A 22,884-nucleotide genomic window follows, 5' to 3' on the forward strand; every position below is an offset into this window, starting at 1 on the left:
GTCCCAGCCGGTAATTACTTGCAGAGCATCTCCGGCGGGGAGGAGAAGTGTATGTAAACAATACAGTTCTCCTCCCTGTCAGCTCGTACACACCGCTTTGCATGGCTGTGCACAGTACAGCCATGCAAAGCAGTGTGATTATAGTGTAGCACACACAAGTAAAACAGCACACCGTTAACCCTTTGATCGCCCCTCATGTTAACCACTTCCTGTCCAATGCCATTAGTACAGTGTCAGTGCTTTTTTCTAGCACTGATCACTGTATTAGTGTAATTGGGAATTTCAGTTTCCCCCAGTGTCAGAATGCCCACTTTAGTCCCGCTATAAGTCGCTGATCCCTGCCATTACTAATAAAAATGTAAAACAAATTCCAGTATCTATACCGCCATTTGTAAATGCTATAACTTTTATGTAAACCAATTTACACGTATTGGGATTTTCTTTAGCAAAGACATGAAGCAGAATACATTTTAGCCTAAATTTATGAAGAAATTTGATTTTTAATTTTTTTACTAGACATGTTTAATAGCAAAATGTCACAAATATTGTTTTTTTTTTTCTCAAAATTGTTGGCCTTTTTTTTTTATAGCGCAAAAAATAAAAATCGCACAGGCAATCTAATTCGTGGAAACAAAAAGCTCAATTCGTGGGAAAAAAAGGACATAAATTTAATTTGGGTGCAGTGTTGCATGACCGTGCAATTGTCAGTTAAAATAACGCAGTGCCATAACACTAAAAATGGCCTGGTCAGGAAGGGGGTAAATCCTGAGGCAAATGGTTAACAAACTATTCAACCAGTTCTAAGTGAGTTTATGGCAAGCAAGTCATACACAGCGTAGAAAGATTTGTGGGGAAAAATCTTAGAGGTATGTAGTCGCACATACTTTAACATCTTGAAATCAAGGCCATAGAGTGAGTCCCAGAAGAGAACTTTGGTGGCATATTCCTTCTCTTCACTGCACGGAACCATGTGAACTGATGCAGTACTTGGCCACATTATTCCACCCTCTTCTAGCCACAGGTCACGAGCTAGAAGAACGGATTCCAACATGAATTCAAACTGCAGATGAAAAAAAAAAAGTGAAATGGAGGGGGGCACATATAGAAAAAAAGGAAGACAGGCTACATAATAGATTGGAAGAAAGTTGTGTACTAATCAGGGGTGGATAAGGAAATCAAAACCCAAGAGACAGCTGGATCATAAAAATAGTACTGTATTTTTTTTTTAATTTCGATGAAATCTATTAATATGTACACATTTTAAATAAGTTTTAGAACTTAATGGATAGAGTAGCCCTTTATATTTTTTTATTCTTTATTTAGAGTTCAGATACTACACTACATCTACTGTAATAGTGCAAACTAGCACTGTAATTTCACCTTTAGGTACATAGGAAGAAAACTGACCAGAGATGTTGTGTATTCAGTATTACAAGCATTCAGTATCTGCACACGCAAAGAGTAACAATGCACCTATACAAAAACGCTTTCACCAATTAAAGATAGATTTTTAACATCTTGGTGTTAGAGAGACTAGGAATTATAGTAAAGTATTAGGGGCTCAGTAGGGATGGAGACCTGCATAGGTTTCTATTTTGTCTATAACTGATGGTTATGTAGTTATATTGGTATGTCAGGGAGGGGGGTGGGGGAGTGGTTAAATACCTGTAAAATCATTTTCTTGGAGTACAGTGCAAAACACAGGTCTTCGTAGGTTTTTTTTTTGCTCATGTCCAATCACCTGAACCATATAACCTATCTGTTGTGATTGAAGACCTATGTCTTATACTGTGTCAGAACTTTAGCTCTGAAAAATTTTTTTTTCATATACCACTTTTGTCACAGGGTTTTGACAATAAAAAAAGAAAATAAAGAAGTACATTTTTGTTTTGTTCATTTTCCAAAAACGTGGCAACAAATGTGATCAACAAAATACTCACTATGCCCCTTATCAAATACCTTGGAGTGTGTACTTTTCAAAAAGAGGTCATTTCAATGCCAAAGTTGGCATTTCAGGGCCAACTTTGGAAGCTTATGCTACACATCACCCACTCTTCTAACCACTTGAAGAAGAACCACTTTTCTAACACTTTTTGTTTACATCAAAAACCATTTGTTTGCTAGAAAATTACTTTGAACCCCAAAACATTATACATTTTTTTTAAAGCAGAGGCTCTAGAGAATAAAACGGCGGGTGTTGCAATTTTTTATGCCACACAGTATTTGTGTGCTAATTTTTCAAACACTATTTTTTTTTTTTTTTTTTTTTAAATACACCTTTTTGAACCGTAATGCACAAAAACACAATATATTGCCAAATTGTTTGATAAAATATAAAAGATGATGTTATGCAAAGTAAATAGAAACTAATATATAGCAATATAAAAGTGAGTGCTATCCAAACAGCAGCTGAACACTCACTAACACTAACCAAATAAAACCTTATCGTAAAACAGTAAAATAGAAAAGTGCAGCGCTTAAAACATTAATCGGCAGTATATAGAATAAACCACATTAAATAAGAGCAATAAGTAATATATATAAAAAGTCCTATATAAATGACAGTCTGTGTGGATATAAGGTGCAAGAATATTAAAATCCGGTGGTGCTCCAAGAGGTATGGTAGAATTACGCACTCACCAGATGCGTTATTAATATACGCATTAAATATCACATCCAGGGTCTCCTTATCAGGTAGAGGTCTGGTCAGGGATGTAGGTAATCCTCCCTCAGGGAGATGGTCTTATGTGCCCAATGGAGTTTAAATGGGTAGCCAGAGGTCCCTTCCTCTCCCATGCTGTCACTAGCACCATCCCGGGACCCGGAGCTGTGTTGGCTCCTTGCGGGTCAATGTCATTTATCAATACAACTTTCCATTGTTCCAATGAACAGATGTGAGCGAAGTAGCAGAACATAAATGGCGAAATGACTGCAACCTGATCCAACCAGTGTGGGGAAGACAAGAGAACGTTAGTACATTGCACCTGGGAACGTCTCCTCGTACGATCGCCTCAAATCCTGACAGCAGGATTTTGCATTTAATGTGAAATAGAAACTAAACATGACATGCTTTGAAATTGTGCATGCCCATGCAATGGTGACAAACTACATAAATTTTTAATGTTGATAGGTGACATTTAAAAGCCTTTACAGGTCACCACTTTATGTTTACACAGGTCTATTGCTAGAATGATTGCCTGCAATCTGATGTTTGCAGTGATACCTCACATGCATAGTGCAATCTCTGTTTACATACTGACATGGGATCAACACTTGCGTTCACCTTTGTGTGCGAGCATGTGAAAGTGGGGGGCGGGGGTGATTGTTTTTTTATTTTCACACTGTCCCTTTTTTTTTGTAAATATCCCTTGTGATAGCAATAACAGGTACTCTTTTATGAGAAATTTGGGGTCTATTTGACTCTAGATCTCTCCTCTGCCCTTAAAGAATCTGATCACACCAAGATCAGTGTGATCAGATGCTTTCCCAAGTCAAAAATGGTGCTGTTAATATCCGGCGAAACAGATATGATGAAATGCTCATCACTTCTGGTTTCTTAGACCATAGAGATTATTGGAGAAATTCTGGTCTCCGATCAGCTCTATGGTCAGCCGGCAGAATTCTTGGATTCCCGTGAGAAAGGAGAGTAGAGAACCATGGATGGTGGGGATGGGGCGGTGTGAACACTCCTTTCCTGCTGCTTGCAAAAATGATCCAGCAGTTAATTAGCCGCTAGGATTGCTTTTACGTGAAAGCCACCCACCAGCTGAAAAAAATGGACCAGTAGGACCACAATTCATTCTTTTTTGTAATGTCCATGTTGAGGGTTAGGCCCAAAAAAGTTCTAAATCCAGAAACCCTGATAGGTTTCCATGCAAATTATCTGGCAAGAGCTGAATTTGGGTGCTCGGCCATGTATTCTTGTACGTATAAATTGCTTTGGCCCACAATGAATTGATACAAATCTTCTATGAAAAAACAGTGAAACAGTGAAGTAAATGCTAGTACTGGCAGTGAACGGGGCTGATCCTGCTAACACTGCATTTTTGGGGACACTATACTAAGCAGGCACTAGTAAAATTCTATTCATGATCAATATATTGATCCGTACAAACACTATACTAGCAACGGCGGTGATCAGCGACCTATAACAAGAGTGCAATAGTGTGCGGGCGATCTAACACTAGCTGACCCTGGCTGTGAGGAGAGCTTTCCAACCCGGACGCTATCTGATGTCGCTAGTGGCAGTAATACAGTGATCAGTGAAAAAGTCTATATATTGACACTGTACTAATGGCACTGGCAAGGTGACAGGGTGATCAAAGGGTTAAATGGGCTAATCTAACGTGTGTATAAAATGCAGTGCTTTTACTCACACTGCGTTGTTCTCTCTTCTCTCCTTGGGCCGACACATCAGGGGGCGCAGGCGCGTTCACACCCCGAAATAGAAAGCGGCATAAGGGTATGTCGCTTTGCCCAGCAGCTGCGGCTCGCCCGCCTGACTGCGGGCAGTAGTTGGCAAGTAGTTAAAAAAAAATTCTCAATACAATATTTTTTATTTAATTTTTCGTGTCTCAAATTACAAATAATGCAATAGACAAGTGTGTTATTTATTTATTTCAGGTACTTATATAGTGCTGTCAATTTACACAGCTCTTTACATACTGTATATATTGTACATTCACATCAGTCCCTAACCCTCAAGGGGCGTACAATCTAAAGTCCCTAATTCACATTCATACATACACATATTAGGGCCAATTAACCTACCAGCATGTCTTTTGAGTGTGGGAGGAAACCGGACTACCCAGAGGAAACCCACGCAAGCACAGGGGGAACATGCAAACTCCATGCAGGAGGCACCATGGTCGGGAATCGAATCCATGACCCATTTACTGAAAGGCAGACGTGCTAACCACTAAGCCACTGTGCCACCCAATATAAAAGAAGGTGCCAAACAAAATAGATGGTTGAATAAACAACAGACATACAGTGGGGTAAAAAAGTATTTAGTCAGCCACCAATTGTGCAAGTTCTCCCACTTAAAAAGATGAGAGAGGCCTGTAATTGGCATCATAGGTAGACCTCAACTATGAGAGACAAAATGAGAAAAAAAGTTCAATCACATTGGCTGATTTGGAAAGAATTTATTTGCAAATTATGGTGGAAAATAAGTATTTGGTCACCTACAAATAAGCAAGATTTCTGGCTCTCACAGACCTGTAACTTGTTATCAGTATAAAAGACACCTGTCCACAACCTCAAACAGTCACACTCCAAACTCCACTATGGTGAAGACCAAAGAGCTGTCGAAGGACATCAGAAACAAAATTGTAGACCTGCACCAGGCTGGGAAGACTGAATCTGCAATAGGCAAGCAGCTTGGTGTGAACAAATCAACTGTGGGAGCAATAATTAGAAAATGGAAGACATACAAGACCACTGATAATCTCCCTCGATCTGGGGCTCCACACAAGATCTTACTCAGTGGGGTCAAAATGATCACAAGAACCGGGAGCAAAAATCCCAGGACCACATGGGGGGACCTAGTGAAGGACCCGCAGAGAGCTGGGACCAACATAACAAAGGCTACCATCAGTAACACACTACGCCGCCAGGGACTCAGATCCTGCAGTGCCAGACGTGTCCCCCTGCTTAAGCCAGTACATGTCCGGGCCCGTCTGAAGTTTGCTAGAGAGCATTTGGATGATCCAGAAGAGGATATGGAGAATGTCATATGGTCAGATGAAACCAAAATAGAACTGTTTGGTAGAAACACAACTCGTCGTGTTTGGAGGAGAGAGAATGTTGAGTTGCATCCAAAGAACACCATACCTACTGTGAAGCATGGGGGTGGCAACATCATGCTTTGGGGCTGTTTCTCCGCAAAGGGACCAGGACGACTGATCCATGTACAGGACAGAATGAATGGGGCCATGTATTGTGAGATTTTGAGTGCAATCCTCCTTCCATCAGTAAGGGCATTGAAGATGAAACGTGGCTGGGCCTAGCCACTCTCCAGATCTCAACCCCATAGAAAACCTTTAGAGGGAGTTGAAAGTCCGTGTTGCCCAGCGACAGCCCCAAAAGATCACTGCTCTAGAGGAGATCTGCATGGAGGAATGGGCAAACATACCAGCAACAGTGTGTGCCAACCTTGTTAAGACTTACAGTAAATGTTTGACCTCTGTCATTGCCAACAAAGGATATATAACAAAGTATTGAGATGAACTTTTGATATTGACCAAATACTTATTTTCCACCATAATTTGCAAATAAATTCTTTCTAAATCAGCCAATGTGATTGTCTGGATTTTTTTTCTCATTTTGTCTCTCATAGTTGAGGTCTACCTATGATGCCAATTACAGGTCTCTCTCATCTTTTTAAGTGAGAGAACTTGCACAATTGGTGGCTGACTAAATACTTTTTTGCCCCACTGTACCTTAGGGAACCAGATAGTCTGTGCAATTTATTTTATTTTTTAACTTTTTTTTATTGTTTTCCTTTTAAATACTTTTATCAGAAAATAGAATGTTACCATAGTAACGTTCTACTACTCTGAGGGATGATCAGGGATTTTTTTTTTTTTTTTACTCTTTGCTTTGCAGGAGCAATAAAGATTGTTCCTGCAATGCAAAGCTTGCTTTGAACTGTCATGAATTGGTTAGGTTCATGATAGTTCAAATATATAGTGATCTCAGATTGGCTAGAGCTGATCACAGGATACAGGGTGCTGTGATTGGCCCATGTACCATGTAAGAGCTGTGGTCCAATCACAGCTCACCAGGAAGAGAAGCAGAGTTGTTGTGAATCAGATCGATTCATAACAGCTTTGTTGTCATTGTGACTACAAAGCTGTGTGATCACACGATCACCAAATTCCATTCAGGATCTTCATTCCGCTGTGCCCCCCCGTGTTAGTACAGCGAGAGCAACATAGCATTATGTCATTTTGCCTATAGCTGTCGTCCGTCTGCAGTACATTACGGGTGGGTGGTTATAAATCCTCCTGATCCATCTACCATCCACCTTTCTCCAGCAGTGAGAAGTGGATTCATTTCATTTATCTGGGCATACAAACAACCTAGACTACTAAACTTGATCTTACTCAGGGGCGTGGCTTAGCCTGAAGCGGAGAGGAGTAGATTACCTGTTTTGCTTTAGTAACAGAAGACTCACATGGCTACACCCTCTGGAATGTCAGTTATAGCCCCTTTTGCTTACCACGTCTACTACCCTGTGGGCCTTTGTGAGTTGACTCAGGTTTGCCCATGTTTGGGCTTAAGCTAGTATTTTTTTCTACTTTTTTCACTTGCTAGGCTATCTCTGGACCAGAAAACATCTTACGCCAATTATCGCCTACTGGAATGCGAGTGGAGAATCATTGTCTATGGGTGTTTCTTATACAGTAATTGTATATATCATTCAGGTAACATTCCTTTGGGACACGGAACACTACCTCTAAGGAATCATACTCCTATCCTTCATAATCTCCTTCATCACTATGAGTAATCTAAAGGATATTGTCCTCTCTTGGAATGTCCATGGTATGCACGACCCAAAGAAGAGAACGGCTGTCTTCACATTCCTCAGCCATCAAGACCCTTCCATCGTATGCCTTTCACGGTTATCTCTTCTAAAATAGATCCGTTGGGTCGTTATATATTTCTGTTATGTAATTGGGACTCTCATTTAAGTGTTCTTGCAAATATGCATGTACCTCCACCATTTCACATGGAGACGGTGAGATGTCTGTTTCAATTTATAGCCACCCATCCATAAATACCATTATTGGTAATGGGGGACTTTAACACAGTTTTGGATACTTCCTTAGATCTCTTCAAAAAAATCTCCCCACTTGGCCCTAGACAAATTACTCCTTTTACCCGCCACATGAAGGAAATTGGACATGGGACTTATGGCAATCCTTCCACCCACTAGATGCTCAATTTTCATGTTACTAAAGCTCCCACTCCTCGCTATCCCATATAGATTTGGCATTGGGCTCTGATCTGATTCTACCGTATACACCTCAGATGACCTATTTAGCTAGGAGCCTATCTGATCACTCCCCAATGCATATAGCCTTATCCCTGAAAAGGCCCTCTACATTTACATTGTGGAAACTCAATCCATTCTGGATAACTCTCTTCACTGATTTGGATTTAATGTATAAACAATTACAGGGCTTTTTACTTTATAACTGATACTGAGCGTCTCCTATGATTTTTTGGGATGCTCTGAAAGCATATATTAGACGCATGTGTATCAAAGAAATTTCTAGAATTAAGACTAATCCCAGACAGTGGGACGTTGAGGCCGGCCAATCTGTAACTAAGGCAGAACAAGCCTATCTTAGTAATACCAACCCTGATACAGAGAGGGAGTGGTTGCAGGCACAACAGTTTTTGAGCATGGGCCAACTTCAGCATGCTGAAAATAAACGTTTTTTTTCTTTTCAGGCCTTCTTTGAGGAGGGGGAAAAAACAGATCATATGCTGGCACTCATTGCCACAGCTCAGCAACCATCTTCTCATTTCTCTTCTTTAAAACTGCCCTTGAATCAATTGGTCACAGATATCCCCTCCATATTACAAGGCTTTAGATCTTTTTATGAAACAGTCTACTCTACCAAAGTGTCTGCTGATGGCTCTAACATACGGGAGTTGTTGGAGTGCATAACACTTCCTCAACTTACTATTCAACAAAGGCAAGAGCTTAATGCACTGCTCACTCTTGAAGAATTACAGATGGCTGTAGCTTCATACCCCAATTCCAAGGCTCCTGGCAGAGATGGACTGCCGATGGAAATTTACAAATCTTTTGGGGGAATACTTTTACCTGAACTACTTAAAATACTCCAGGTGGTGTTGGAGCAGAATTCCCTCCCCGCCTTGATGTATGAGGCATTCATAGTCGTACTTTTGAAATCGGGAAGGACACAAAATTAGCAGAGTCCTACTGACCCATATCGCTATTGACCTCAGACCTTAAAATTATTACTAAAGTACCGGCGAACAGACTGACTAGGGTTCTCTCTACACTTATACACCCAGATCAGTCGGGCTTTATGCCTAACAGATCTACAGCAATCAATATTCAATCAATATTCGTAGGCTCTACCTTAACCTTCAAATTCCTTCTGATAATATGGGTGACAGGGCAATTTTGTCTCCCGATGCCGCTAAGGTGTTTGATAGTGTAGAATGGAGATAACTTTGGCAAGTATTCGCGAAATTTAACCTGGGGGACACCTTCATTTCTTGCATTCAGTTATTCTATCGTGCCCCGCTGGCCCACATCTGGATTAATAATTTACACTAGGTAGAGGAACACGGCAGGGCTGTCCTCTTTCCCTGCTATTACTTGCCTTAGCGATAGAACCCCTGGCGGCTGCCATTAGAGAGGATCCGGGTATAGTAGGCTTTTGTAGAAGAGAGCAGATGGAGAAAGTAGCATTATATGCCGATGACACCCTCCTGTTTTTGGGTGATACATCAGCTTCGTTGGCACGCCTAATGACATTAATCAGTCAATTTGGTTCTTTCTCCGGCTTCTTAATAAATTGGGATAAGTCCACCCTTATCCCGCTGCACACCCTTACGAATCTCCCATGCGGCCTGAAGCTGGGCAGATAGAAATAGTGGACTCCTCTAAGTATTTGGGTATTATCATTCACCCCACTCTATCGAAATATACAGATCTAAACTTACTTCCATTCATTTAAAAATTTCAAGAGAAAACAACTAATTGGACTAAACTTCTTCTGTCTGTGGTAGGGAGGTGTAACTTAATCAAAATGATCTGGGCCCCTCAATTACTTTATATTCTGCAAAATGCCCCTGTTTGGATTCCTATACGGATCTTTAAAAGATTTCATACAGTATTTCGCTCCTTAATCTGGCGGATGCGCACGCCTCGGATTAAACTAGAAACTCTACAGGAAGCTAAAGACATGGGAGGCCTTGCGGTTCCCAATTCTTTTCTTTATTACATAGCGGCCCAGTTACAACACTTTACTGCCTGGCAGGACAATGCAAATCCAGGCCTGGTCAGTTTGCTTCTTCTAGGGACTGTGTCCACAGCTAATTTAGTGGAATGCCCAAAAGCAGGTGAGGACAGGGTCAGCTCGGATCTTCAATCATAGTTTTTGTCCAATCACCTGTAAGTGCTGTATGTAACCCATTCATGATTGAAGACCTGTGTCCTGTACCATCTTCCAACAATGGGATTTACAGGTACATAAAAAAAAAAAAAAAAGTCCATGTCTATGGGAAACAGAAGCATGGGAATGGTTCTTGACCATGCCCAGGGAATAATTTGAAGCACCTTACATGTGTTGTCACTTGCTTCCCTGCTGGGCTACCTTGGTCCCGATGGATGATTATAGCTAAATGAGAAATTTGGAGGTTGGCCAAGACTTTTGGAAAGATTTTAAGAACAAGATTCAGAAGGGAGACTGGCCTGCAGCTATACATTGGGATGGGTCTTTTGGGATAACCAAAATGTGGGAATGGAGGGCATCTGTGGGGACTGTGTCCCATATCACAGAAATACAGAAGGAGCACCAGTCAAAAGCTGGATGAAAGAATCCAAGATAATTGTATTTGTTGATTAAAAAAAAAAAGTCCTATAAAAACAGCCATCAGCGGACATGTTACCAACACTTTTTCATCCTGTTTCGGTCTGGTGCTCTTTTCTGTATTTCTGTGGTTTGAGCTACTGTTGGGTGTCCATCGAGGGAAGCCTTGCTGTGTGGGAACTGCCTCGCCAGAGTTATTGCGCTTGTGTGACGTTTTCCTTCACCTGAATAAACATGCAAGTCTAAAGGTTTCCAGCACCTCTTTGAGTAAGAATTTAATTGTTATTGTGTGGCCCTTGGAAATGGATTTATACGTTTTATTGCAGGTTGAGTTTGTCTGGTCCTGGGGCTTTACCTCTTACATGTTTTCTGAATACTGTCAATAAATTGTCCTTGGAGATTTGCATCTCCATGGAGTCCCTGCCATGGTAAGAGATTTTTGATAGGCCAGAGTGGATCAGGTATTTGAAGGTAATATCTTGTTTTCTGTCAACAGATTGTCTCAAAAGCAATTAGCCATAACATTTGAGGTATAAAGTTTCTGCCCTGGGGAGATTGGGATGTAAAAGCATAAAGTAGTTTCTTTCAGAGAACTCACTAAAAGTCTCTCCAATTTGTATCCATATTTATAGTATAATCATAGAGCATTTTGGTTTTCACATTTTTTCCAAAAGAGGTGTATTTTCTTGGTCCCATCAGATTCTGTTCAAGTTCTACTGCCTGGGTTAACGCTAAGGATTTTCTGTGAGCCAGCTCTGTATTTGGTCCAGGAGGATAAGGAATTTTGCTGTTCTCTCTCTTTTACAAGCCAAACTGATTTTAATGAGGGAATCTCATTTGTAGCCATTTATGTTAAATGAAAGACTTGATTTCCTGTAACATGGTCAATTGCTGTGGATGGTTGTGTCCCATGTACAGGTTAGGAAAATATATACTAATCTGATCCATTTAAAGCCGAACTCCATGCAACAGTCAATACACAGCTGAAATACATGTAAGAGTGCTGTTTGACCTGGCAAGGGAATTTTTGTATTTATATCTATCTGGTTCTGAGATCTATACAGCTCTGCAACATAGTACAGGCTTGACTGGCAGGGCAAGAGACCTGATTTTTCTATGCAGCAGTTGAGTAACACATTCAGGTCTTGTTGCTTTCCTAGCTAGTGACAGGACAGAAGCAGCAGACTCACAAGCTCTCTCTCCTTCCATTAGCATGCTCCTGGTTAGCCAATGATTGGTTACCTATTCTGCTCCTCCCTCTCCCTGTCTGAGATCTGCTATATAGGGGATTGCAGGACATTCATAGCAAGTCAAATTCAAGTTTCTACACCTGTCTCTGTTTAAAAGAATACATTTAATAATGTATTAGTGAATGAAGAGTTGCATAAATATGTGTCTTTTTTATCTGCTTGTGCAGAAATAACTAAAAATTAGGTTGTTACTGTTGTTTTAGGGCAGCCCTGAATTAAAATGTGTTCCAGCAGAATAAAGTACCTAGAATAACGGTGGAAGCTAAACAGACATTTGTGCCATGATAATCTTCTTTGTTGTCACGTTCTGCTCTTGGTGGAAAGCTTCAACAAAATTTAACTAAGGGTACTTGGCAAGATAAGCATCAACTGACTGCTTTGGAAAATTCTAAAACTTAGGTGTCTACAGTAATTTCGTATCTCACTGGTATTTAGTCAGTTCTGGTAATGAGATACTAAGATCTATTATATAAGCATAAACCAAATTAAGTGCAGAGAACAGAGAATAAAGCTTTAAAGGTAAGGGGGAAAAAATAACAAATGGTGGTAAAGTCTAAAATCTGTAGAAACATTAATGTAATATCTTACCACCAAACAGGTTCCCATCCACTCAGACACAAGGACATCGACTCTGGACGGTAATTTCAACTCTTCTGCCCTCTGACGTATAGCCTTAACCATGCCTGAGAATTCATTTTCTTCAACTAACCTGCTTGTTTGTTCAGCAATATCACTTGCTTCTACTGCATACACCTGTGAAGAAAACATTGCTGTTTTTTTTCATACACAGACAGGCGACAACAATTTATCTCTCTTCCAGAAAGGGACACCGGATTCTGGAGAAACCCAGGTTATACTGCCACCCAATGAGGACAGGAATACTATGGGGTATAATCCCTCCCATGACCAGCATTCTTCAGTTTGTTAGTATCTAAGAAGCATGCATATGGTTTTTCAGCTCTGCTGTATTCAAAATTTAGCATTAAGCAGGCCATACATGGGTCGAATTCCGAATGATTTTTGATCAAAAACATTGTTCGTTCTGTAATCCAATGGTGCCACCAATGATTTCGAAAATCGGTTATTTTTCATGAATTTTCCAGCATGCCCAATAAACGAAATGGGGAGGAACCACGAAAATTGGCCAGTGCCATTACCCCACTAACAGAGCGAAAATCGGCCGATTATTCTTAGGTCTGATTTTCGAACAAAACAGTTGCATTACAGTCCGTCCCCGCTCATTAGAGTCCCTTTTGCTCTACTGGCCATAGAGAACTATCAATCCATCCTATAGCTTGGGGGGGCTGTTAGGAACAGGCCATGAAAAAAGGGAACTAAAGCTTATGTAATAAAATCTTCAGAGAGACATATGAAGGCACATTCCTCAGCTAATGACACTAGCTAAAAACTGAGGATTAGCTGAGCTGGGAGGGGTTATGTACAGTATATAGTAGTCCTTTTTCAATCCTTGTTCCATTCAGGAACACAAGTTTCACCCATCTGTCTTATGGCTATTAGCTCTTGGTACTACTTTGCTAGGGAACTGAATAATGCTGGGGGTATATCTCTTAGGCCTGGACTATATTTGTTCTATTTTCTAATGTCCCATCCCCCTGTTGGCAGCAGTATAACCTAGTTGTTTCCAGACTCTGACAAAGGATTTCTGTACTCCCCATATAATCCTATATTTCTCTACGGCAGAACCTAAGCTTCTCGTAAGAACTTTTTTTGCAAATTCTCTTTATTTTGAAGAAAGTTTTTAACACAGTAATAAAGCATTCCTAATCAGATACCACATGACTCACTGAACTAAATACTACACAGTTGAGTGGTTACTGGTGGGTTGTCACCATTATTTTATACCTTGTTGACTACAGTGATCAAGATCTCAATAACACATTTCTCAGCCCTGCCACTGCTTTCTCCTGCTGAACACAATGTAGAGTAAACTATATGGAGAATCCACCTGAAAGAGTAATCCTTCTCTACTAGGAATATACGCTGAAGTCAATAAGCATGTATGGAAAAACTCTACTGCAGATAAAACAGTGGAAAAAGCATTTGAGTGGGTACTTCTTTTTTTTTTCAGTATGAATTCCACAACTGGAAAACTAACCACGTCACTAAAAGTGCGATCTCCATTAGATTTATCAGCTATATAGTGTGAGTGCCATCCCTAATGGACATACATTGACTGGATGGTTTAGACAGGGGCTCACACTACACTGTTGTTCATAAATCTAATAGGCATTGTGGAGTCAAATTTTATTGATTAACCATTTATGAATAAACCAGAACCACAGTGTAAACCTATACACTGGACTAATACTCACAACATCGGGCTGTGCCAGCTGTGCACAGAAAAAACTTATTATTCCAGTTCCACAACCCAGATCGAGAATTCACTTTCCTTTCAGTGCTGAACTGTTTTGTAGTATAACATTTCTGTAAGTCTGTGTATGAGGCTGGTCAGACAGCATCTCCAAGTGTAGTTTCTGCGTGAAAGAGATGGGAGTGAAAAGTCAGACTGATTCACAGACTAATTTATCTGATCTGGAAAGTGCGTTTTACCAAAGTCTTGTAGCTCCCATAATAATCCTTGTCCTGCCAGGGGTCGTCATCATCTGCATCGTCTTCAGTGTTTATTTTGTGCAAATAACTGGCTGGCACATACCCACAATTACCATTATGTTCAACCCACCACCAATCTGGTGTCACTTCAGACAAGAGGAGGACTCTATCCCCACCAGAAAGACTCAGCTGTTTTGGGAAAACAAAGACCACAGGCAGAAAAAATAGCTTAGATGTATATAAATCAACTAAAACAAGTTTACTTAACATTGTCATAAACCAAAAAGTCTGAGGAGCTAAAATCAAAAAAGTTAAAATTCTCTGACTTTTGTGCTGCACATTGACATCAACCACAATGAGACTGAATAGGACGAGTTTACTGCCCTGGAATCAGTCAGCAACCTTGGAGGCTGAAAATTGGTTCTTTTATCTAATGGGGTATTTTATGTAATTTCTGTCCTGTCAAACTTGAAAAAATATGGATGCTACCATTGCCAACATCCTTCTGAAAATACTAGCTGCCTGAAAGGCATTGCTAATCCTCTGACCTTAAAGCTACAGTCATCAAGAAAAAGCAGAACGAGGAACGTCACTCTAAAAGGGAAGTTCCAGTTTATGTCTTCTTCTTCTTCTATTTTTGGCACTTTTTTGGGGGAAAGGGGGAAGCGGGTACCTAATTGACAGGTACCCATTCCCACTTCTGGTCAGTCCTCCCTGCCCACAACCTTCTGGGACACATCACAGGTCCCAGAAGACTGCAGGACAATTCACAATGCACAACATGGATCGTGCATACACACTGGGTAGCTGGCTGTGAAGCTGCAAGGAATCACAGCCAGCTGCACAGAGTAAACATGCAGGTGACAGGGACCCGAAGACTGGCAAAGTATTGGTTTGGGTGAGGACAGCATTGGATCCCTGGACAAGTGAGTGTCCTTTATTTAAAAGTCAGTAGCTACAGTATTTATAGTTTCCGACTTTTAATTTTTTTCAAACAGGGCAAAGAACTGCTTTAAGTAGAGGCAGCTTGTAGAAGGAGAACAATAATACTTACCTGCCTGCCATTTTCACCACTGGAAAGTGTGGTTTTATCCACTGGCTGCTAACTTATAACGGTCATATGGAGTGATGTAGTGGCTGACAAATGCAGTAAAGTAGGAGAGATTTCCGCTCATATCCTGTTCTGGTGACAATTTTACCAGGACATGGAGTGAGAGGAGAATTTGCAATAGGGACACTGACAAGAATAAAAGTATATTTTTATGTTAGATTAGAGAAAGGTTAGTATCCCTGTCAGCTTTTTTGCTACTGTCTGTGTGTCTGTTTGAGATGTTCCTTCACTTCCTTTGCTGTTGACAATGTTATCACTGGGACAGGATGTAAGTAAAATCTGGCAGAGGTTCTAACCCTTCCCCACCCTGTCCACAACAAAAGTTGCATCTGGAGTTACTCTTTTATTTAGTTATCAACATATACATTGTTTCAAAACACCAAGATAAAAGTAGCAAGTTCCTGGGACATCACTAAACACTAAAAGTGCATGTACATTCTGTATGATTCATGTAACAAAAGGTAATAAACTATTCCCTGTGCTGGATTAAGAGTTTTCGTTGATAAAAACAGAAAATACTTAATTTGGCCACTAGATGGCACTAGATATCTTAGGAATTCTTTTTTGATACTTAACACCATCTAGTGGCTAAATGCGGTATTTTCTGTTTTAAAACAAAAACATTCACCCTGCACAGCCTAATATTGTTTTGCCCGATTCACACAACAAATATACAGGCACTTTCACTGGGTAAATTGTTACATAAATATTTTATAAATACGCCCCTATATGTGCCCCAGCAATGTATTCTGTACTTGACATATACCTGTCACCCATACCTGTGTTTCTTCAGCAGCCACAAAGTCACACATCATGACAAATTCACTTGACACGCAATCTTCATAAGGATAATGCGCCACATAGTCCATGTTAGAGGTGATACCTAAGTCTGGAAGCTGCTCATGTGACTCTCCACAACTGCATCCACATAGACTGTCATCTTGGTCTTCATGTTCTGCTGCCCAGAGATCACCTTCCATCTCTCCACTTTTGAGTTGCCTTGCCACGCATTCAGATGAATCCCCAACCACTTGACTTGCTGTGGTGTTAGTGGAATGAGTGCTTGTATTGTTCATTCTGCTCCCAGAAAGATCACCAGCCTTCTCTTCTTCTTTACAAGGCATGGGTTCATTTTCCATCACATTTGTTCTACAACGGCCTAGACACCCCTTCCCACAGCGCTCTGGAGTCCTATTCCTCCCAACTGTGCTACAGCTAGCTGGATCCCTTTCCAATTGTTTATCTTTATCATTATTTGTGTGGTTCTCTGTGGACCTGGCTGCATACTCTGCCTTCCCCTCACCTTCAGAATCACATACACCCCTTTCTAATTCCATCATTCTCATTACCTGGCAGTCATTTTGTATTTCTATTGGTTTTACCCCACAGTCACATAGGTGGATGTCTGTGTCCCTCATGGAGTATGATGGACTATTATTTACACCAGTAGAAGATGACTTGGCTTCAGTTTTCCTCTCCAGTTCTGTCATTTGTCTAACTTCCAGCTCCACTTTTCTGTGCTTCTCTAAACCATCTCCACGTGGCTCCTGCCCTTCCATGTCACCAAACTCTATATACCCTGTTCATCACAGTGCTACAAGGACTGCTAGCAAAAATGGATAGAATTGTAATACCTAATGGGATTTTCCCGCCCCAACACTTTTCTGATACAGTGCACGGTGGTTCTGAACAACTCCGCCCCAAGCTCAAGTTTGTAGACAAATAATCCTTCAATACTGCTAGATCCACTATAATCTCCTACACCCCATGTGATCCCTCCTGCCTTACAGCCCTGGCTGGGTTCTGGACATCTGTCTTCTCCTTCCCCTTATCAAAACATACGCAGAGTTTTGTGTACTCCTTCCTGGTGACCCCCTTTGCTGCAACTGTTCTGGAGTATCAGGTCATGTCACTGCTACTTTACCTCATTTCAGTACATTTCACCAATACTTTCCCCAATACTGGGACAACTCACTGCTATCAGCCCCAGAACAACTTACTGGTAATCCCCAATTCCACAACAAATCACTACAGTCCCTGATTCCAGAACAATGGACCTACTACTGTCCCCAAATCCAGAACAATGGACCTGCTACTGTCCCCAAATCCAGAACAATGGACCTGCTACTGTCCCCAAATCCAGAACAAAGGACCTGTTACTGTCAGCAAATCCAGAACAATGGACCTGCTACTGTCCCCAAATCCAGAACAATGGACCTGCTACTGTCCCCAAATCCAGAACAATGGACCTGCTACTGTCCCAAATCCAGAACAAAGGACCTGCTACTGTCCCCAAATTCAGGACAATTCACTACTAATAGTCTTGATTCCAGAACATTGATCTGCTACTGTTCCCAATTTCAGGACAACAGATCTGCTACCATCCCCAAATCCAAAATAATTTACTCCTACTATCCCCTACACCAGGACATCTCACTGCTACTGTCCCCTATACGAGGACGCCTCATTGTTCCTGTCCTTCTATACCAGACACCTCACTACTACTGTCCTTTATACCAGGACACCTCACTGTTACTGTCCTCCTATACCAGGACACCTCACTTCTACTGTCCTTTATACCAGGACACCTCACTTCTACTGTCCTTTATACCAGACACCTCATTGTTACTGTCCCCCTATACCAGGACACCTCATTGTTACTATCCCCCTATACAAGGACACCTCGCTGCTACTGTCCTTTATACCAGGACACCTCACTGCTACTGTCCCCTATAAAAGGACACCTCACTGTCCCCCTGTACCAGGACACCTCACTGTTACTGTCCCCCTATACCAAGACACCTCACTTCTACTGTTCTTTATACCAGGACACCTCACTACTACTGTCCTTTATACCAGGACACCTCACTGTTACTGTCTCCCTATACCAGGACACCTCACTACTACTGTCCTTTATACCAGGACACCTCACTGTTACTGTCCTCCTATACCAGGACACCTCACTTCTACTGTCCTTTATACCAGGACACCTCACTTCTACTGTCCTTTATACCAGGACACCTCACTGTTACTGTCCTTTATACCAGGACACCTCACTTCTACTGTCCTTTATACCAGGACACCTCACTGTTACTGTCCTCGTATACCAGGACACCTCACTTCTACTGTCCTTTATACCAGGACACCTCACTTCTACTGTCCTTTATACCAGGACACCTCACTTCTACTGTCCCCCTAAACCAGAACACCTCACTTCTACTGTCCCCCTAAACCAGGACACCTCACTTCTACTGTCCTATATACCGGGACACCTCACTTCTACTGTCCTTTGTACCGGGACACCTCACTACTACTGTTCCCCTATACCAAGACACCTCGCTTCTGCTGTCCTTTATAAAGGACACCTCGCTTCTACTATCCTCCTATACCAGGACTCCTCACTGTCCCCCTATTCCAGGACACCTCGCTGCTACTGTCCCCTATAAAAGGAAACCTCACTGTTGCTGTCCCCTATAAAAGGAAACCTTACTGTTACTGTCCCCTATAAAAGGACACCTTGCCATCCCCCTATACCAGGACGCCTCGCCGCCCCCCTATACCTGGACGCCTCGCCGTCCCCCTATACCAGGGCTCCTCGCCGTCCCCCTATACCTGGGCTCCTCGCCGTCCCCCTATACCTGGACTCCTCGCCGTCCCCCCATACCAGGACGCCTCGCCGTCCCCCCATACCAGGGCTCCTCGCCGTCCCCCTATACCTTGACTCCTCGCCGCCCCCCTATACCTGGGCTCCTCGCCGTCCCCCTATACCTGGGCTCCTCGCCGTCCCCCTATACCTGGACTCCTCGCCGTCCCCCCATACCAGGACGCCTCGCCGTCCCCCCATACCAGGGCTCCTCGCCGTCCCCCCATACCAGGACTCCTCGCCGTCCCCCTATACCTTGACTCCTCGCCGTCCCCCCATACCTTGACTCCTCGCCGTCCCCCCATACCAGGACTCCTCACCCCCCTTCTTGTATATCTCTCACACTTTCCTTGTATATCTTGTATATCTCTTCAGCAATAAAGCACACTCCTCTAGGAGCCGTCGCCTCAGCAGCTCTGGGAGAAGTCGGCTCTGACCTGTGAGGACCCGTGTCCACTTATGTGCTCGGTCCCGGTACACTCCCCCCGTTCTCCCGGTCCCTTCCTACCTCTCACCAGCTCCCTTCTTATCTCTTCTGACCTACAGCGGCTTCCTGCTGCCTCCAGAGATCACTAAACCCCGTCCCTGCTCAGGTGGCTCCACTACATTGTGCCCTCCACTATGCCCCCTCCTGGCCGCTCAGACGGCATACACTGCTGGAGAGCTCCACCACCTACGTCACTCCGGGTCGGGTGACTAAGCATTGTGGGAGTTGTAGTTTCATCACGAGTCACTATGCTGTAGGAAATCATATCTTACAGAGTATTCGTGGACTTGGCTATGGTGTCTGCACGATAAACTACTTCATTAGAAATATGTTTGCTCCATCCCAATCCCCTTCTTTCCTGGCTTAATGTGTAAATCCAGAGAAAACTTTATTTCTTGGTTTTGGGTGCAGTTGGGGGAAGGGCAGAACCCCTGTCAGGTTATCTTTTCCACTGGCATCCATGGCTTCCTGAGATTTATTAAAACCAAACACAAGGTACAGAGAGAGCGAGTGCATCAATACACTGGGATGTAGTCGGTTCCCAGACAATTCTCAGGCACACTGACTGATGAAACAAAAACAAAGCGCACCAACCTTGTGCATTACCTCAGTAAACTGATTTTATTAAATTGAAAATTATACTCAAACAACGAAGTAAATCAAGCATATAGGTCCTCAAAGGAACGTTAGGCATGTAGAACCAGTGCGCATCACATCACAAGGGTGGAAAAGTAAGGTTGACGTGTTTCAAAGGGGCTCCCTTATCGTGAGCTCTGATGAAGAAGGGACCCCCTTTGAAACGCATCAGCCTTACTTTTCTACCCTTGTGATGTGATTCGCACTGGTTCTACACTCCTAACATTCCTTTGAGGACCTATATGCTTGATTTACTTCATTGTTTGTGAGTATAATTCTCAATTTAATAAAATCACAGTTTACGGAGGTAATGTGCAAGGTTGGTGCACTTTTTGTATCACTTTGCAGTACTGGTCGGGCTTCCCCAGCCTTGTTTAGAGCCGCACAACCTTCCATACATTGGTGGTCGAATTTTCTCAAGTTCCGTTTCCATCCATCCACGCTTGCTCTGGGTTGTAGAGCGCAGGAGAGGTTGTTTCTGTTTACACTGACTGATGATACCCAGATCCCTTTTGTCATATGGTGGATCTTACAGTGTAACCAGGTGTTAGAGGCATCTTGAACCTATGAACAAACTACTATAGAAAATCTATGAAAATGACACCAAACTCCGATGTAAAGAATAATTTCAGACATCTGCATGATATAGAGGATACATTTTTCCAGCGTAGACCAATGTAATTATACATATATCAGGGCAGCACAGTGGCTGAATGGTTAGCACTTCCGCCTGGCAGTACTAGGGTTGTTGGTTCAAATGCCAACCACGGCAGAACCTGCCTGGAGTTTGTATGTTGTGCCTGTGTGGGTTTCCTCCCATACTCCAAAGACAAGCTGTTAGATTAATTGGGCCTAATATGTGTATGTATGAATACAATTTTGGGGTAAGCAGCATTATGCACGACATAATGGTTCAGGGAACTTTTGCTCATCACGTTAGTCATCATATCAGTGGGTGAATGCATTTATTGTATGATTGATACTGCATTGTTATATGGTGTATTTATGTGCTGCGTCGCAGTACAGGGTGGAATGTACCCCGATTAATTATCTTGTTTTTTCATACTTGAATAAAAATAAAGTATATTTTTTCAACAATGAAAAAAAATGTGTATGTATAAATGTGAGTTAGGGACAACAAGTCCCACTTGTTGAGGGACTGATGTGATTGTACTATATATATATATATATATATATATATATATATATTCTAGAAAAATATTATTTGCGCTTAGTAAAACAAAAAACAAAAAAAGTGCTGCTCCCAAAAAAGGTGAATAATAACTTTATAACAATCTAAATGTACACTTGGTGCGTATCTCTACATTTTTAACAATACAATATACACTTGTGAACCTTCTCAATATAAAAAGGCTAACATACTACAACTTTGTAGTAAATAAACCAAAAAAGGACCTGAAAATTGGGACTTTTGAGGCACAATATAAACGTAAAAACATGATTAATTTCATATCAAAATCTAATATATAGGACAACATTCTATTTCACATCAACAGTACTAAATCATGTAAAAAATAAAAAGTTTACAACATCAAGGAATAGCAAATCTATTCTCATATGATCCAATTCTTTGTAAACTTAGGGCTCATTTTTGTCGGCTTGAACGCGTTTCATGGACTTGATCCACTTCTTCAGGAGCCACCATCATATAGACATTTCACTACTGATATAAGTAAGAGAAGATACAGACAATCAAAAAATCAAATGTATTTTCTCATTCTGGCACAATAGATCATCATGTTAAAGGTGCACCTTAAAAATCCAAGGGGTAAAACCCCCTGGAGGCCCAATGGGGGACAATGGCTACGAGCCATATAATATATACATAAATCAAAACATTTGGATGAACGTTACCACCAAAAATAGATGACTTCACACACACTGAGTGAATGGCATAGAGACCCTCTAAACATGAACCTATGCCGGCCTCTATTCGTATACTCCTCATACCGCAAGAACTCCTCCTAAATGATAAATATGATGGCTCCTGAAGAAGTGGATCAAGTACAAGAATGAGCCCTAAGTTTACAAAGAATTGGATCATATGAGAAGAGATTTGCTGTTCCTTGATGCTGTAAATGTTTTACACGATTTAGTACTGTTGATGTGAAATAGAATGTTGTCCTATATATTGGATTTTGATACGTAATAAATAATGTTTTTACGTTTATTTGCCTCAAAAGTTCTCATTTTTAGGTCCTTTTTTTGTTTAAATATACAATGTTAGGGATGTGGCACTTAAAGACAGATTTTATTAAAAAATAAGTGCAACCCGCCATATGAAAAGTGAAACCAACCATATAAATAGTGAAAAAGTGCTCAGTCCAACACAGGGGCGGACTGACAACTCATGGGGCCCACAGGCAATAGGGGATCATGGGGCCCCTGTGTCCTTGCCCAAACTCAAAAATGCCTACAAAAAAAGGTACCAGGGGAATCTCATGGGGCCCCCTACTGACCCCGGGCCCTCGGGTACTGCCCGAGTTTCCAAATGGTCAGTCCGCCCCTGGTCCAACATATATTCTCTGAGAGTCAATCAAATCTTGAAAGGTGGTGAGCAAACGTGATTCCTCCACCAAATA

General features: G+C 41.7%; 1 protein-coding gene across 1 annotated transcript in view; it reads right to left on the reverse strand.

Annotated features, from left to right (window-relative positions):
• PRMT2 (protein arginine methyltransferase 2) overlaps positions 1-18,019 on the reverse strand; it is a 30,996-nt gene extending 12,977 nt beyond the window's left edge. The window contains 5 exon segments of the mRNA XM_089680893.1: positions 885-1,060; positions 12,422-12,586; positions 14,167-14,328; positions 14,405-14,593; positions 16,295-18,019. Of these exon segments, the coding sequence (XP_089537019.1) occupies positions 885-1,060; positions 12,422-12,586; positions 14,167-14,328; positions 14,405-14,593; positions 16,295-17,074 (1,472 nt within the window). The 5' untranslated portion in view covers positions 17,075-18,019.
• Between the last annotated feature and the right edge of the window lie 4,865 nt (positions 18,020-22,884).

Source organism: Staurois parvus, unplaced genomic scaffold (assembly GCF_062004578.1).
Source record: "Staurois parvus isolate SC_StPar_1 unplaced genomic scaffold, SC_StPar_1.0 ptg000251l, whole genome shotgun sequence".
NCBI classification, from domain to species: Eukaryota; Metazoa; Chordata; class Amphibia; order Anura; family Ranidae; genus Staurois; species Staurois parvus.